This window comes from Panthera onca, chromosome D1, assembly GCF_046562875.1.
Source record: "Panthera onca isolate mPanOnc1 chromosome D1, mPanOnc1 haplotype 2, whole genome shotgun sequence".
NCBI lineage: Eukaryota > Metazoa > Chordata > Mammalia > Carnivora > Felidae > Panthera > Panthera onca.
In genome coordinates, this window is record NC_138348.1 from 39,272,541 (window position 1) to 39,288,491 (window position 15,951).

Genomic DNA, 15,951 nt, shown 5'->3' on the forward strand with positions numbered 1-15,951 from the left:
TTCAATAAATTTTTTACATTCCAATGTTTGTTTTACTATAAATACTTTTAGTTTCAATGCATTAAAAAATTACACCTTACTGTTTTATAATCTATAATACATGATACAATGCATAATTGCCAGGTACAGCTAGAAATCTACTTACATTTTACATAGGTTTTATCATTATAAAAATTAAAACCAACCAAATTTAAAAACCTGATTTGATCAATTTAGGAAATTGATTTCAAATGTAAAAAAGTTATGCCATGACAACTGTGAGAATTATTTCTTAACTTTGTACCAAAGAATTATTTGCTCAAACTGAGGTCAATATTACCATATAACATACTAAAATTAATCATTCCCTTTGTACATTAAAAGGCAAATGTATAACTTATTTGTTCCTATTTAACAGTTGCTCCTGAGAAGACAAAAATCAGCAGCAGTTGTTTTTTTCCGATGTTCTATTTCAAGCAAAAGATTTCCTAATAAAGATTAATAATGATCTTCAATAGAATTTACAGTGACTGTGATGCTCCTGTAGCCTTTTGAACCCAAGATGTGCTATTAAGCACCAAAGAGATTTAACAAGCAGTTCAAACAAAACAAAACAAAACAAAACAAAAAATGACCAGTTCTCCTACAGCATATGTATTAAGAACTTGTTTTATTCTATTTTTCCTTTAGTATGGACTTGGTACTTTCGTGCTCTTCTCTAACCTTTAGCATTTCTTCATGTATCCCATAATGCCCGTATGAGCTGAAATAAACACCATCCTCATCTTCCTGGAGGTCTGCAATGGCAGTAGTAGATGACGAGCAGGTTCTGACATCTGCGTTCATCACAAAATCCTGAGCAAATTGTCTGTAATCAATTTGAAATAGACCCTTGAGACAGGTTTATTGGACCGTGAAAAAAGGAAAGGCTAGAGGTTGAGGGAGAGGAATGGGGAGGGAGTGGGGCGTGCAGTGTGATGAGCCTTCTAACTCCAGTCTATCTTAAGCAACTGAAAGCTCCCCCTGCTGGATCTCAAGCAATGGCATATGCAAACCCGGTTGTAAACATTCCTTCTGCAAACCACAAAAACACTGCCAACTGCAGATTAGAGCTGTTTGTATCTTTTGACTGAACAAAAGCACATTGTCTTTATTCAACTTTATTATTTCTATTGTTCTAAAATCTTATTGTAGCAGCTGAATCAATGTGGTTTATTTCAACACTATTAATATTCTTTAAAACCATATTATGTATGTCATGGAAAGGTAGTTAAGGGCAGAAAGTTGACCCAAATGGAGAATTATTTACATACAGCACCACCATGTACTCCAGCTCTAAAACTCAGTTCTCTCTCTGATCACAATACATTAAGAATCTATAATGCGGCGCCTCGTGGCCCAGTCAGTTGAGCATCTGACTCTTGATTTCAGCTCAGGTCATAATCTCACGGTTCCTGAGTTCGAGCCCCCACATCGAGCTCTGCACTGCTAGCACAAAGCCTGCTTGAAATTCTCTGTCTCCCTCTCTCTCTGCAACCCCCCCCCCCACTCACAAGTATGCATGGGCTCTCTCACTCTGTCTCAAAAATAAACAAACATAAAAAAAAAAGAATCTATATGTATATAATGGGGGAGAGTTGTTGTTGGTTACTGGATTACCCAGCATATAATCTCAAAAACAGGGAAAGAGAACCACAATCACCTATACTATCTTCCCTATTGAACATTCCAGCAAACCATCAAATGGGTACTGAGGGAATGGCAACCAACTTACAAATCCAATAGCTAACACTATACTTGGTAGGAATGCAGAATCTCAGGCCCTGTTTCAGATCTCTGACTCAGAACCTACAGTTTAACGAATTCCCAGGTGATTCATATGCACATTAAATTCTGTGTAGTGCCAGTAGAAAGCTAATTTACCCACTGAAGAAAATCATCCTATGTATCTGGTTTCTTTCTTTTTTTTTTTAATTATTTTTAATATTTACTTATTTTTGAGAAAGAGAGAGAGAGACAGAGCATGAGCAGGGGACGATGGGCAGAGAGACAGAGGGAGACACAGAATCCGAAGCAGACTCCAGGTTCTGAGCTGTCAGCACAGAGCCCAATGCGGGGCTTGAACTCAAGAACCATGAGATCATGACCTGAGCCACCCAGGCTCCCAGTGGTTTTCTAATTAAATACTACCTAATTATACTTTGATTCTTTAAAAACAAAAATTTCAACACTGTATTTTCCCCAAACCTAAAAAATATTAATCACTTCCCTTTAAAAGCCTAGGAGAGAAAAAGTAAAATGGAGAAATCTATTAGATATGGAGTAATTCAAAGAACAAAAGCTCTCAAGAGGGTAACACTCCCAGAAAAATTGCCATTAGTACAAAAGTAATTATAAAGAAGTATGTGAGAACAGGTAAAACCACAGAATTTTATGTTAATCAACTATATCTATAACATATTAAAATGTTGCATATCATTAAAATTAATTTAAAATAAATTAACGTTAGATACCTACATTGTGCTTTCCAATATACAAAATGTTTTACCATATTCCACTTTATTATATAAGTCGTATTACTTTCAGAATCTAAATAACGAATTTTCTGTTAAGACTGATAAATTACTTCATTCTTTGCAGATCCTCACGTGCTCTAGCTAATGCAGCTTCAGCAGACAGTGCTCTGGCTTCCATATGTTTCAATTTTTCAACAACAGATGTATTTTCACTGAGTCCATTGGGGTACGAGAATGGGAGTGACACCGGTTCATAAAGATCTTCTACATCTAAGGAAAGAATGGACGTTATTATTAAGCTATCTTCTAACAATGAAGCAAATACAAACATGTTAACTCAGAATAAATATATTCTGAGGGCCTGTTATGCAGCCAGCTGAGAAAAACTTGTAAAAGTACTTTTAATTAAATAAATATTTAATACTGAAGCTGTTTCCATTTAAATTTAAAGAGCATGTTATTAAAGTTTTTCATTAGGTAGCTAAGTTAACCACATATAAAAGTGTTAATTATACTGAACCAAACCCAGAAAGAAACAAAAAGGCATTAATTACACTGAACCAAACCCAAGAAGAAACAAAAAAGTAGAAGGAAACAGCTCTAATATGTACTTATCACCATATTTCTTTCAAGTACACATATTACATTTCATTTCTCCTCAAAACAAACCTAGGATATAAATATTTCTATTTTAGGGCATGGGAAAATAAATTTCAGAGAAATTAAGTGACTAGCCCAAAGTCATTTGAACGTTTCATAAAAAAACTAAGATTCCCACCATGCCTGCCCTCCTAGCTCACGTTCTTGCCACTACACATGGTTCCTTCTCAGACTCTGAGTCTTTATCTATAGAATAACAGGTATTACATTTACATATTCACTAAGGACAGTATGCACATAAAGAATTCTATATAGTCAGGTAAGTTTTTCATCCTGCGTAAGGGGTAGTGCAATCTATACACTGAGGTCTTATTCTAAGACTGAGGTCTTATCTAAGACTGAGGTCTTATTGCTGATATTGAATATCCTGATTCCTAACATTATTAAAAATTCTTGGTTTAAATTTGATTTCACTATGTATAATTATTAACTTCCACTGTAGAACTAATAACTCTGCAAAAAGAGGTTAATACATGGAGCTAGTGAGTGTTATAAAATCCCATGTCTATTTACCAGTCCAATTAACTTTCAGATCAACATAAAGCAATAAAAGCAATGAAGATACATCTTCTCTTCAGTATAGCACTGGGAGAAATATGGCTTTTTTTCTTATCACCAGCTGTTAGCGGTGACGCTTCTTTAGAGTTGGGACAAAATAACCAAGCTTAACAAATACACGAGAGGGTGCCCGGGTGGCTCAGCCGGTTAAGCATCCGATTCTTGATTTCAGCTCAGATCATGATCTCACAGTCGTAAGATTGAGCCCTGTGTTGGGCTCCATGCTAAGCGTGGAGCCTGCTTGGGATTCTCTCTCTCTCAAAAAATAAAGATTAAAAAAAAAAAAGGGAAACAAGTACATTAGAATATTATAACTTAGACACTAGAGCCTAAGTTCAACTTCTTATAAAAACAGTACAGCAGTATACCACTAAACTCTAATCCATCTGGCAGAATACTGAGTCATTTGTTTTAAAAAACTATAGATTCATTCACTATTTAATTCACCAAAAATTAACGAGAGCAACAAAGTATGTCCAAACTATTTAAGGACAGCACCATATTTTCTACTTCGTACTACAACTTTCACTGTGTATCTCATTTTCAAACTTCTCCAAGGGGCGCCTGGGTGGCTCAGACGGTTAAGTGCCTGACTTCAGCTCAGGTCATGATCTCACGGTTCATGGGTTCAAGCTCCTCATCGGGCTCTGTGCTGACAGCCAGAGCCTGGAGCCTGCTTTGGATTCTGTGTGTGTGTGTCTCTCTCTCTGCCCCCTCCCCCACTGTGTTCTGTCTTTCTGTCTCTGTCTCTCAAAAATAAACATTAAAAAAAAAAAAAAAACAACTTCTACACAGTTTGCCAGCCAAGCTGTTAGTTTAAGTTACAGATTAGAACTGATTAAAGGAATTGATTTCTTTGTTTTAGCAAGTTTCTGTTTTGCTTTTTGCTGCAATGAAAGGCAAAGTAAAAACTTTCAACACTAATAATACATAGACAACCATATACTAAAGCTTAAATGTTGAAAAGGAGGAAGGATCCAGTAAACATTAAGATCCATAACTACAATTTATCAAAACAGTCTAATTCAAAGTCTTAAACCATATTCAGGAAGATGAATTTCCACATCTACATTCTGTCTTAGGAGGTTCAAATCACCTACATTCTGTCTTAGGAGGTTCATTTTGGCAGCTGAGAACTACCACAAAGGATGGTCAATTTGTCAAGACGACATAACAATTATAAATGAGTATAAATCTCACAAAAGCAAAAACTGATAGAATTAAAAGGAAAAACAGACAATTCTTCAATCACAGAAATGTAAATACACCTCTATCAACAACTGATGAATTAGATTAGAAAAATCCAAAAATATACAAAAGTCAGAACTAAAATAATCAGCACCTTGAACGAATTATTTTTAGAATCCTGCACCCAAGAACTGTATCAGACACTTTTCGTAGAGTACCGATCACTAATTTTGTAGTTTGTCCGTCAACCTGGGTTTGTCTGATGTTTTTTCATTAGTGGAATAAAGTTACACATTCTTGGCAAGAACAGCAGAAAAATGATGTTGTGTTCTGAGTGCATTTTACCAAGGGGTTTCTTGGTGTCAGTATGACTCATTAATGATGATGTTAACCTTGATCACTTGGTTGTGGTAGTGTCTGCTGGAAAAGTTAACATCTCCTTTGTACTTAAATTTCTTGAGGGAGATACTCTGAACCTGTTTCACCTTAAATTTCTGCCCACTAATCTTAGCATCCATTGGTGGATCTTTTCTGCAAATTATTACTGTGGTGTTTGCCTAACAGTGATTTTCTATTTCTCTCTTCTCTTCCACATTTATTAATGAAAATTTTACTCTAAGATCAAGCTGTTCCTTCTCCATTTATTTGATTGACTATGTTATTATGGATTCATGGATATTTATTAATATCCATGTGGATAAAACCCAATAGTATCACTTTCTGTGTTGCTCAAATTACTCCAGTTTTGACCATTAGGATTCCTTCAGGTTGGCTCTGGTATTCTTTTGTTAAGTCCCCTCCTCCCCCACCTTTTTTTTTTTTAATTTTTTTTTAACGTTTTATTTATTTTTGAGACAGAGGGAGACAGGGCATGAACAGGGGAGGGTCAGCGAGAGGGAGACACAGAATCTGAAACAGGCTCCAGGCTCTGCGCTGTCAGCACAGAGCCCGACGCGGGGCTTGAACTCACGGACCATGAGATCATGACCTGAGCCGAAGTCGGCCACTTAACCGACTGAGCCATCCAGGCGCCCCGCCACCACCTTTTCAAGTACGTCCTTAATCTGTGGCACAAGCTTTCCCAGACTCATCCTGTATCATCCTGCCCCATCCAAGGAATCACTCACTTCTCTAAAGAGCTTTGGTTCCTTTTACTGGATAATGGTGTTAAAATCTGGGCAGTAAGTGTACTCATTGCTACTGGGGTTTTTCTAGGCTCTTTCAACAGAGCTAGGAAATATATGTGTCTATACTAACCCACACATGCACACACATCTATATTTTTGTATTTATCTGAATATATATTAAAAAGTGTGGAATTTATACTGATACTTCTGATTCCAATCTATCACCATAGGACTCATTTTATCCTTCCCTATTTTCTTATTTGAAACCTCCTTCTCCAACAGTGAAAACCTAGCTCTTATTATCCATAATATATTTACTTACTTGTCCATGCTGTTACATACAGAAAGTAGTGCCAGAATTGCTAATCCATATTCTGCGAGAAACACCTTTACTTAGTAGATTACAGCATTTATGTAGTTCTTTTTACCTATAGCCTCAGCACAATATCCAGTCAAGATTTCAGTTACTCACACAGTTCTTTTCTTCCCTACCCATTTCAGCTATTACATTATTCCTCTGTAATATAGTTAAGTTCATTTGTTAGTGTTTGTATTCCATTTTGCACCCCCAGTATCCTCACACACATCCAGGATGCTTTGTTGTTGTTGTTGTTGTTGTTGTTGTTGTTGTTGTTTTACACGAAGGCTAGGAGAAATATTCCCACAGTTCCAAGAGTTGGAGCTATACAAAAAGGTACCCTCAGAGAAGTGTCACTCCCTCATTATCCCTGTAACCTCAACCCCGTTATGCCTTTCTTCCCATCCCTGTCCCACTAAGTCCCGTAAGTAACTACTCTCTCTAGTTTCTAGTGTATCCTTCCTGTATTTCTTTCAACAAACGAACAGACACATGTACTTTCTCAAATCCCTTTCTTTCTTACATGAACAGAGTATCATACCATAGATACTCCTTTGAGCTCTGCCTTTTCTCGTTTCACGGTATGTCTTGGATATCACTCTATCAGTTCAGAGATCTCCGTGGTTTTTAATAGATGTATACTACTCCATAGTGTGGACACACCATAGCCTATTCTATCACTCTCCTATGTATGGGGATTTAAGTTGTTGCCAATATTTGGAAATTATCATGCTGTATTGAATAATCTTGTGTATATGTCTTTTCAGGCTGTTGGAGGTATACCTTCAAGACAGATTATTATCAGAGAAACGGCTGTATTAAAAAGTAAGTACATATGCAGTTTGGTGAGGTGTTGCCAAACGCGCATTCTACTGGCAATGTATCTCCACAATGCTGCCTGTATCTCCACAACGCTGACAACAGAAATGTTGTCATACTTTAAAAATACTTACCAGTCTGACAGGTGAGAAATGGTATCTCACTGTTGGGCAATTTTTGAACCTTTCTGGGTGAACTGTCTAATCATGTAATTTTCCCCCTTGTTCTATCAAGAGATCTTTGTCTCTCAGTGGTTAAGAGTTCTTTATATAAAAGAATATTAACCCTTTGTAGAGTATGTTTCAAATATTACACAGTACTTAAAAAAATAACTCATTTTATTTACTCGTATTTCATTAGTTTTTCCCTAATGTCTCCTTTCTGTCCAAGATCCTATCCAGGATACTTCAGTATATTCAATTGTCAGGTCTCCTTAAGCCTGTCTGCAGCAATGACAGTTTCTCAGACGCTCCTTGTTTTTGATGACCTTGACAGTTTTGAGGAGTACTGGTCAGGTAGTTTGGACAATGACACTTACTTTGTGTGTCTGATGGTTTTTCATGGTCAGACTGAGGTTATCAGTTTTGGGGAGAAAGACCAGAGGGAAAGTACCATTCTCATGACATCATATAAAGAGCTCACACTATCAACATGGTTTATCTTTGATGTGATTATCTGGCTATGGTAGTGTTTGCCAGGTTTATCCCTTGTAAAGTTACTGTTCCTCCCTTATACTTTCATTGCTTATTTTCTTAGTCATCTTTATTAATTTAGCATCTTTACATCCTCAAAGCCTAATACTTAACAGACACGACCTTCTCTTCCATTCCACTCCACCAATGGCTAGGAGCACAGACAGAGAACACAGGCAGTGCACTCAAGGGCATGCCTGGTTCAAATTCTCCTTTTTTAACTAGGTCTCTTTAAGTGTTCCAGATCACAGTCATGACTTCATCCAAACTCCTGGAGGCCTTAGTCATTTACTAATAACAATAAATTCTCCTTTATTAAGCACTTGCCCTCTGACAGGTACTGTGCTAATACACATTATCTTTGCAACAATTTTATAAGGTAGGGTTCATTATCACCTTTTTTACAAGTTAAGGCTGAAAGAAATTAACTTTATTATACCATTGGAGAGTTAGATTCAATACTGATCTGTACCCACAGTGACCAGCATACAACACTCAATATTTGTTGATCTGAATAATCTCTTCCTCTTCTGAACTGTACTACCTTTTCTACTTCTCATGAAACTTACCATATTTGACCTTATACTATCATACATGACAGACATTTAAAAACAAAGCACTCTTATTAAGATTGCAGACTCCCTATGGGAAGGATTCACTTATTCATGTTTCTACTACATTTAACATACTACTTTCATCCTGTGAGTGCTCAGCGAATGACTTTGAATTTAGGAAGTCATGAAGAACACTTAGTGGGCACTTGTCATTTATTAAGGAGATCACTTTGGTCACTCTGGGGAGAAATTGGATTAAGGAGAATTTGTAAAAACAGGAAAGAATCAACCTGGGACTCAACAAATTTTAGAACTAGCAAGAATATCAGAAATCTGGTCTGGGTTCTTCATTTTATACATGAAGACCTAAAAACAGAAAGCTCTGTCCAGGGTCACATAGTTCCTGACTCCTACATTAAGGTCCTTAATACTACACTGTACCACCACACAACCAAATGATGGTACTACTCAAGGAAATGAGTAGTTTTCCACAGTTCTCACTACTCAGAGAACTGCTCAAATACACACTGTTAAATTACTATATGTGAAGGTACATGTCTGTTTAGATTGGTCTCACTGGTCTGAAAAGAGCAAACCCTCTACCTCACCTTACTGACACAAGAAACATAGAAGCAAATATAAACAAGGGGAAAAAACATAAATCATTAACCCTGGTAAGTTAGAACATTCAAGTATCTGTAAGAAGCCAACAGAATTTTCATAAGATCCCTGTTCAATAAGGAATGGTCAATGCACAGAGCAAGTAACTAAGTAAGAAAGCTACAGTCAGGAGATGAGAGTGGCCCTGCCCCAAGGAAGGCTGTAGAGTTAGTGCATGTAGGCAAGCCCAAGGAAATGAGTGGAATCTGTTCTGCATCAAAATAAAATCTCAGTAAACTGGATGTCTTAAGAAAAGTCAATTATCAGACTTAAATATGTCAGACAAAAGCAAATATTATTGTCTGCTTTAAAATTATTTTGAATCAGTAGATTTTAAAATTATGGTTAATTTAAAATAAATTAAAAGTTTAATTAATTTTAGCAAACTAAATTAAAATTTTAGCCAATTTTAGTAGACTAAAAAGTAGCCTACAATTAAAAATTATTCTCTCAAATCTCCCTATGTTTCAGAACATCTTGTATACAATGTTTAAACAAGCTCCTACTTCTAAATTTCTCTCTGGCAATGATCAGTGTGACTAGCAATTCTTAAAGTTAACTTTCCTATTGAGACCAACCACCTGGTGAGGTCTTCAGAGAATTAAGGAGGTAATATATTTTCCTAGAACACTTTTAACCACCCTTTTGCCATTACAAATGACCCTACATTAAAGTAGATACTGTAGGGGCGCCTGGGTGGCGCAGTCGGTTAAGCGTCCGACTTCAGCCAGGTCACGATCTCGCGGTCCGTGAGTTCGAGCCCCGCGTCAGGCTCTGGGCTGATGGCTCGGAGCCTGGAGCCTGTTTCCGATTCTGTGTCTCCCTCTCTCTCTGCCCCTCCCCCGTTCATGCTCTGTCTCTCTCTGTCCCAAAAATAAATAAAAAAGGTTGAAAAAAAAAAAAAAAAAAAAAAAGTAGATACTGTAAGTTCATCTTACCAAATTGAAGTAATAGGTCATCTTCTAATACTGGCTTCAAATACTCTTCTTTCTCCCAAGGCACTGGGTTGTATATGGAATTCATATACTCAACTGTAGGATTCTGGATATAAAATTAATTGCATGTTATTGGCACGATATCTTCAGTGTGCTAAACAGAAAAAATATGCAGCCGAGAATCCTTTATCCAGCAAGTCTGTCATTTAGAATAGAAGGAGAGATAAAGGTCTTCCCAAACAAAAAAAATTAATTGCATGTTTTTCCATTGTATATAATCACAAACCACCCCTAGCAAAAACTAGGAAAATTAAGTAAAAAAAAAAGGAACCATGTCTACCTTATGTAAAACCTCTATTTACGGAGTCTATGTTCACCTCTCACTTCATTAACTTGATTGGATGACTGCTTACGTTAATATGCAATATGGTTTCAATGTTGGATTCAATATTGTTTGGATTTGGAGGAAGTGGCAACATAAACATTCATTTGAGTAGAAGAGAAAAAAGGACAAAGTATTTGAAAAATAGAAAAGACAACCACAGTACTTGGAATCACACTAGAAATTATTTCTGATCTTAGAAAAATATTGTGTATCAGTATTTCCCATTATTTGACACTCAATTACTTTTTCACATAACAGCAATTCACCTCCTAGACACAGTTAAAAATGAAACGTTACTAAGCATGGTGTGTATTCATTTACTTGGTGCTGCATGTTGGACAAGTTCCTAACGTCCACGATTCCCCCAATGTGATGACTACTAAATCTAAAACAGTTTCTCATTTAGCAGTTCTTTGTATTTTTCTAAAACCAGGGCATCATTAGTCACTGTGGTGTTTCTTTTGTTTCCAAACAAAATTATAAATTAAGCTACCAACTTACCTTAAGTCTAATAAAATTTATTAGTTTAATGTAGCCATAAAATTCCAGTCCTAAAAAGGAAAAAAAAGATAATTCATCTATTTTCATATAAGAGGAGTTTGTCTAATTGACCTGTTCTGTAGAGGTTAAATAATAAAATATTTCTGTCCTCTAAACTACAACTTACAATATTTTGAATTTCTTAAGAACTAGAAATAGTAACTTTAATACTTCTGAATATCTGAAGAAACAGCCACATGGATGACAATTTTTAATGTTTTTCTTGCATTTCTAAAAAGTAGGAAATTAATTTTTAGAATTCAAATCCTCATTTGTAAAAACAACACAAATCAGGAAAATTTGGTTGTAGATTTTAACAACTATTTGACAGTTGATATTACAGCCAAAAGTTTTAAATCCCCTATTTTTAGGGTGCCTACCAAATTATAATTTTGTCAGACATGGAGTATACAAAGTGAAATAGCTTTTATATTAAGTTAAATGATGTAAGTTAAAAAACAATGAGGCTTGTTCTCTGGTTCTCTTCTTTCCGGAAATGAAGCAGGATTTAAAGCAAGGAAAAGCAATAGAATGTCCAACCAACTGGGTATTATTTGTCATGAATAATGTTGTTATGAGAAATATAACAGCATTGAAAATGTTTTATATGCGTAATAGCATACAAAAACCTCTATTAAATGAAAAAAATTACAAAATTATTTTTAAAAACGTAACTATTTTTGAGAGAGAGAGAGAGAGAGAGAGAGCACGCACAAGCAGGGGAGGGGCAGAGAAAGAGAGACGGAGACACAGAATCCGGAGCAGGCTCCAGGGTCTGAGCTGCCATCACAGAGCCCAATGTGGGGCTTGAGCTCATGAACCTGAGCTGAAGTCAGGTGCTTAACTAAAGGAGCCACCCAGGCATACCTCAAAATTATATTTAAAGTATGATTCCAATTCAGTTTTAAAATGCACATAAAGGGATGCACTGACAGCGCAGAGCCTGCTTGGGATTCTCTCCCTCTCTCTCTGCTCCTCCCCCACTCGTGCGCACGCTCTCTTTCTCAGATAAATAAACATTAAAAAATGCACATAAAAAAACGAATGAGAATAAGTCATTCATGTCTTACAAAAGCAGTTGCAGCTGAATTTATGATTTATAAACGTATCACATGTTTAATGTCTTTTCTAGTTGATAGTAAATGCAGGGACTAAAAAAACAATTCTGTATTTAATTTTAGTGGAATAGTGTAGCACTTCTGCATCCATTTAAAGAAGTAGAAGACTTTAATTATAAAGCATGTGTAAATGCAAGTTTCAAAAGAATCATCATCTAAGTATTTTGCTTACCACCTTAACTTCATCATTCCTTTTTCTATACTCTTACCAAACTCAACTTTGTATGCCCTGAAGTTCATGTTATGCTTTGACCTGGTGAGCTTTTCCCATAATGACCACCACCTTTTCCAAAGTCCACTTCTGTCCTTGCTCTCCCTAGTTCTAATACGATAAAAATGCAATCACATGCCAACGTTGTTTTTTCCTTTTTAGTTGTGAAGTCAATATAAGCTTAAATACAGTGAATCTTATCTAGAAGAATGACTTATAATTAGTCCTTCAAAGGCCACTTGTCAAAAAAACTTCATTAGATAGGCTGCTCCTATATTTTTCACCATATTGAACTTGTAGAGGAAGGGAAAGTTCTGGAAGAATACAAAGTTTGAACTTAAATTTCACAACAAAAATTTCCTTTATTCTAAAAAATACTCACCATGTTTATGGACCATGTTATCAATATTAAATTGATGCTCAGACTTACAATGTGAAAATGTTTCTTCAGCAGATGTAAATAACCTGAAAAATCAAGTGACAGCTTTATGAAACAGTCCCCTCAAAAGTCTAAATATGGATTTCATGTAAAATATATACCCCCCTTCTGGTGGTTTCTAAGAAAAAACCAAACGTACCTGTACATGAGAGGAACCCAGCACCACTACAGGGAATTAGAACTTCTGAGTCCCATTTTACACCCCTAACAACCTTTTTAAATGTCAAAGTTAATTTATTTGCCAAATAATAGCACTGAGATGATCAGAAGGCTTTTAAGGAAGAGAACTCCCTTTGATAGATTCTATTTCCCTCAAGACATGAAAATTCCCTACAGAAGATTCTTTTCTCCTCTCTGTCAGTGCTGCTTCCAGAGGCTTTGAACTGCAACAGCTCAAACTGCTTTTAGAAATAAAGCATAACATGTAATTTTTACAGCCGGCATATTCCCAAAGTGCCATATTTCAAAGGTAATCTTGTAGTGTTCTGAAAGTACTTGTGTTACGGACATTGTGAGGACCAGGCCTCTTTATTATGTGACCTGCAAAACTGAAGGACACTTAAGAGAGAAATACACAGCAGAGAAGCTGCATACTTCTGAGCGCCTGGCACAAATGCAGCAGTTAGTTTACAACCAATGTTTACCTTGCTGTGTTTATATACAGCCTATCACAGAGAAGTACATCCCTGATGCTCAATAAATATTATTTTATGACAACTAAAGGAAACGTAGACATTCTGTACCTACGCAAATGAGGCTACATGTGAGAACAATGACGAATCAAGAGGAGTTAATACACCACCAATCAGCACCATGCCCAGATTTATGGGAAACTGGCAAATGTTTATGAAAGTAATACTGGCCAATGCCAAGCCACTTGCCCAGAAAGTCGGCCAAAGTCAAAGCTTACTGAGATGAATAGGCAGAACTTTTAAGTGCAAAGTATAGGGATTTGGATATAAGAAAACCACAGCATTGTGACCTTGAACCAGTTATTGAAACTGCAGTCTCTTTTTCCCTAAGTGAAAAATGCATCAATTCCTTTCTCTTCCATAGGTGGGGAGCTCCTACCTAGGAAAGATGATTCTTTGGGTAGTTCAAATGGAAATAATGCTGTAACTTGAGAAGCTCTGCTGTAACTTGAGTAGCTCTCTACTTATAAATGAATTATAGAATGGTAAAGCTTGAAGGGTCCCAAGGGATTATCTAGTTTAGTGACTCCCAAACGGGTTATTCATTAGAATAACCTCAGAAAATGTCTTTATAAAAATAGGAAATTCCTAGATCCCATGACTGATTTAGAAGTGCTGTGGTGCAGAGTTCAGTATCTTTTCAAAGTCTCAGGTGAGACTTTAAAGGGTGCTCAACTAGATTTGGGAACCATAGATTCTGTCCAAACCCTCTTATTTTACACAAGGGGAAACTGAGGCTGTCGAAGAGAACTAGTATAACCTGCCTTCCAGTTCATGGCTCTCCCTCTATAGCTACTGTGCTTCTGCCTTCTCAACAAACCATCACTCCACTGGTTCAAGGATTTGAGGGCAGGCCGCTCGGGTTCGACTGCGGACCACAGGTACCCACAGGGCCCGACACCCTGGGGGTGACGCCTGGCACTGGGGTGGACGAACCTGTCACAGAACAGACAGGGGGTCTGCTGCTTGTCGTGGGGGAGATCAGCATCGTCCTCATCCTCCCAGGCGGCCTCGTCACCGCTGTCGGACAGCTCTGGCAGGTCGTCTTCGTCCTCCATAGCGCCCCGGCCGCCTAGCACACGCAAACGATTAGCCCTGCCCCAGACGGACACCAGTGCGAGCAGGGCACACGTGAAGCACTGGGGCGGGGGGGGGGGGGGGGGGGGTGGTACTGCCCCCGCCCCGCTCCCCGCGGCCCTTGCCAGCGCACCTCCTTCACCCTCCCTGCCAGGCCCCACCGTCCAACCCCGCGTCCAGGGGACGCAGCGGGATAGGAGGGTCTTTCTCCCGCCCCGCTGCGGCGCGGCCTTCGGGCTGAGCGAACCGGGTGCTAAGGGACCAGGAATACCCACCCGCAGCGCCCGACGCTAACGAGCACATGGCTGTATTGCCCCGGAACCCCGCGCGCCTGGGGGCGGGGACCGGGCTGGGCAGCGTGCGCGCAGCCGCTTCCGAGCTCTCCGGGCCCGGAAAACCGGGAACGAGCGCCAGCGCGCGGCAGGGCCCAGAGTTGGGGAGGCTCCCGGTCGCCTGGAAACGCGAGAGCGCGCGCGTGGGCTCGGGAGCGCTTCCGGCCCCGAGGCCACGGTTGTTGGTCACGTGAGTTTGGTGGGCGGGGCGAGAGCCCGAGCTCCGCCTCCTGCAGCCTCCGGGTTGACGTAGTGCGTGCAGAGTAAGCGCTGAAGCGGGGATTGAACGTCGCAGGCTTTGACGTGACTTTGTCTCCTCGCGCTGCGGCGGGTCTTAGCGGGAGGTTCTCACTCGCGCCCCCGAGCCCAGAGGCGGAGAGACGCCACAGCGGTTTTGCAGCGGGCACCGCGCCCTCTGTGCGTCCCTTATTCTAGGAACCGGCAGTTAGTGGAGGAGCGGCCCGCTTGGGGCGCCCTCTGGTGGCGGAGGCGGCGGAGCGCAGGCAAGAGCCTGGGCCTCCACTCTAATTCCTGAGCTACCTGATCTCCTACAGCAGGGTGCAACAGGGTGGGGAGAGGGAACTACAGGAGGCATTGTGGGTGTACAAGAGCCTACGTAGGGACCAAAGCCTGGCGCCGTTTTAAGGATTTTAGTCTTTAAAGTGCAGTGGTTAAGTGAGAGCACAGACTCCGGAGCCGACCTACTCAGTCTGAATCCTACTTCCGTCACTTTGTTACTGTGGTCTTGGGCAAGATCAAGACCTCTCACCGCCGCCACTTCCTCAACTACAAAACGGGGATAGTGACTTCACTAGCCACAGAACTACTGTAGGAATAAAATGACTTGATACATGTAAAGTGCTTAGACATAAATGTTAACTTGTCCTGAACAATGGGAAGCAGCTGACCCTGTCGGTTACGCGAAGGAGAGATGCTCTTCCATACGTTTATAAAGTAATGTTACGGCCACTATGTGGGAGGAACACAAACGTTCTCCTACTTCATGCCATTTTTCCTCCTTCTGAGCATGTATTCAAGCCACAGAATGCTTTGTCAGGTGGGAGTTGACAGCAGTCGCTTCTGTAGGGAATTGTCGCAGGCTTCTAGTCCC

At 39.1% G+C, this 15,951-nt stretch overlaps 1 protein-coding gene across 1 annotated transcript in view; it reads right to left on the bottom strand.

Annotated features, from left to right (window-relative positions):
• Nucleotides 1–15,009, bottom strand: part of PRMT3 (protein arginine methyltransferase 3) — a 138,798-nt gene extending 123,789 nt beyond the window's left edge. Inside the window, exons 1-7 of the mRNA XM_060606210.3 lie at nucleotides 14,784–15,009; nucleotides 14,368–14,503; nucleotides 12,683–12,765; nucleotides 10,933–10,982; nucleotides 10,050–10,152; nucleotides 2,606–2,765; nucleotides 703–847 (exon numbers count right to left, since the gene is read on the bottom strand). Coding sequence (XP_060462193.2) covers nucleotides 703–847; nucleotides 2,606–2,765; nucleotides 10,050–10,152; nucleotides 10,933–10,982; nucleotides 12,683–12,765; nucleotides 14,368–14,503; nucleotides 14,784–14,811 — 705 coding nt within the window. The 5' untranslated portion in view covers nucleotides 14,812–15,009. The remainder of the gene's footprint in view (nucleotides 1–702; nucleotides 848–2,605; nucleotides 2,766–10,049; nucleotides 10,153–10,932; nucleotides 10,983–12,682; nucleotides 12,766–14,367; nucleotides 14,504–14,783) is intronic.
• Between the last annotated feature and the right edge of the window lie 942 nt (nucleotides 15,010–15,951).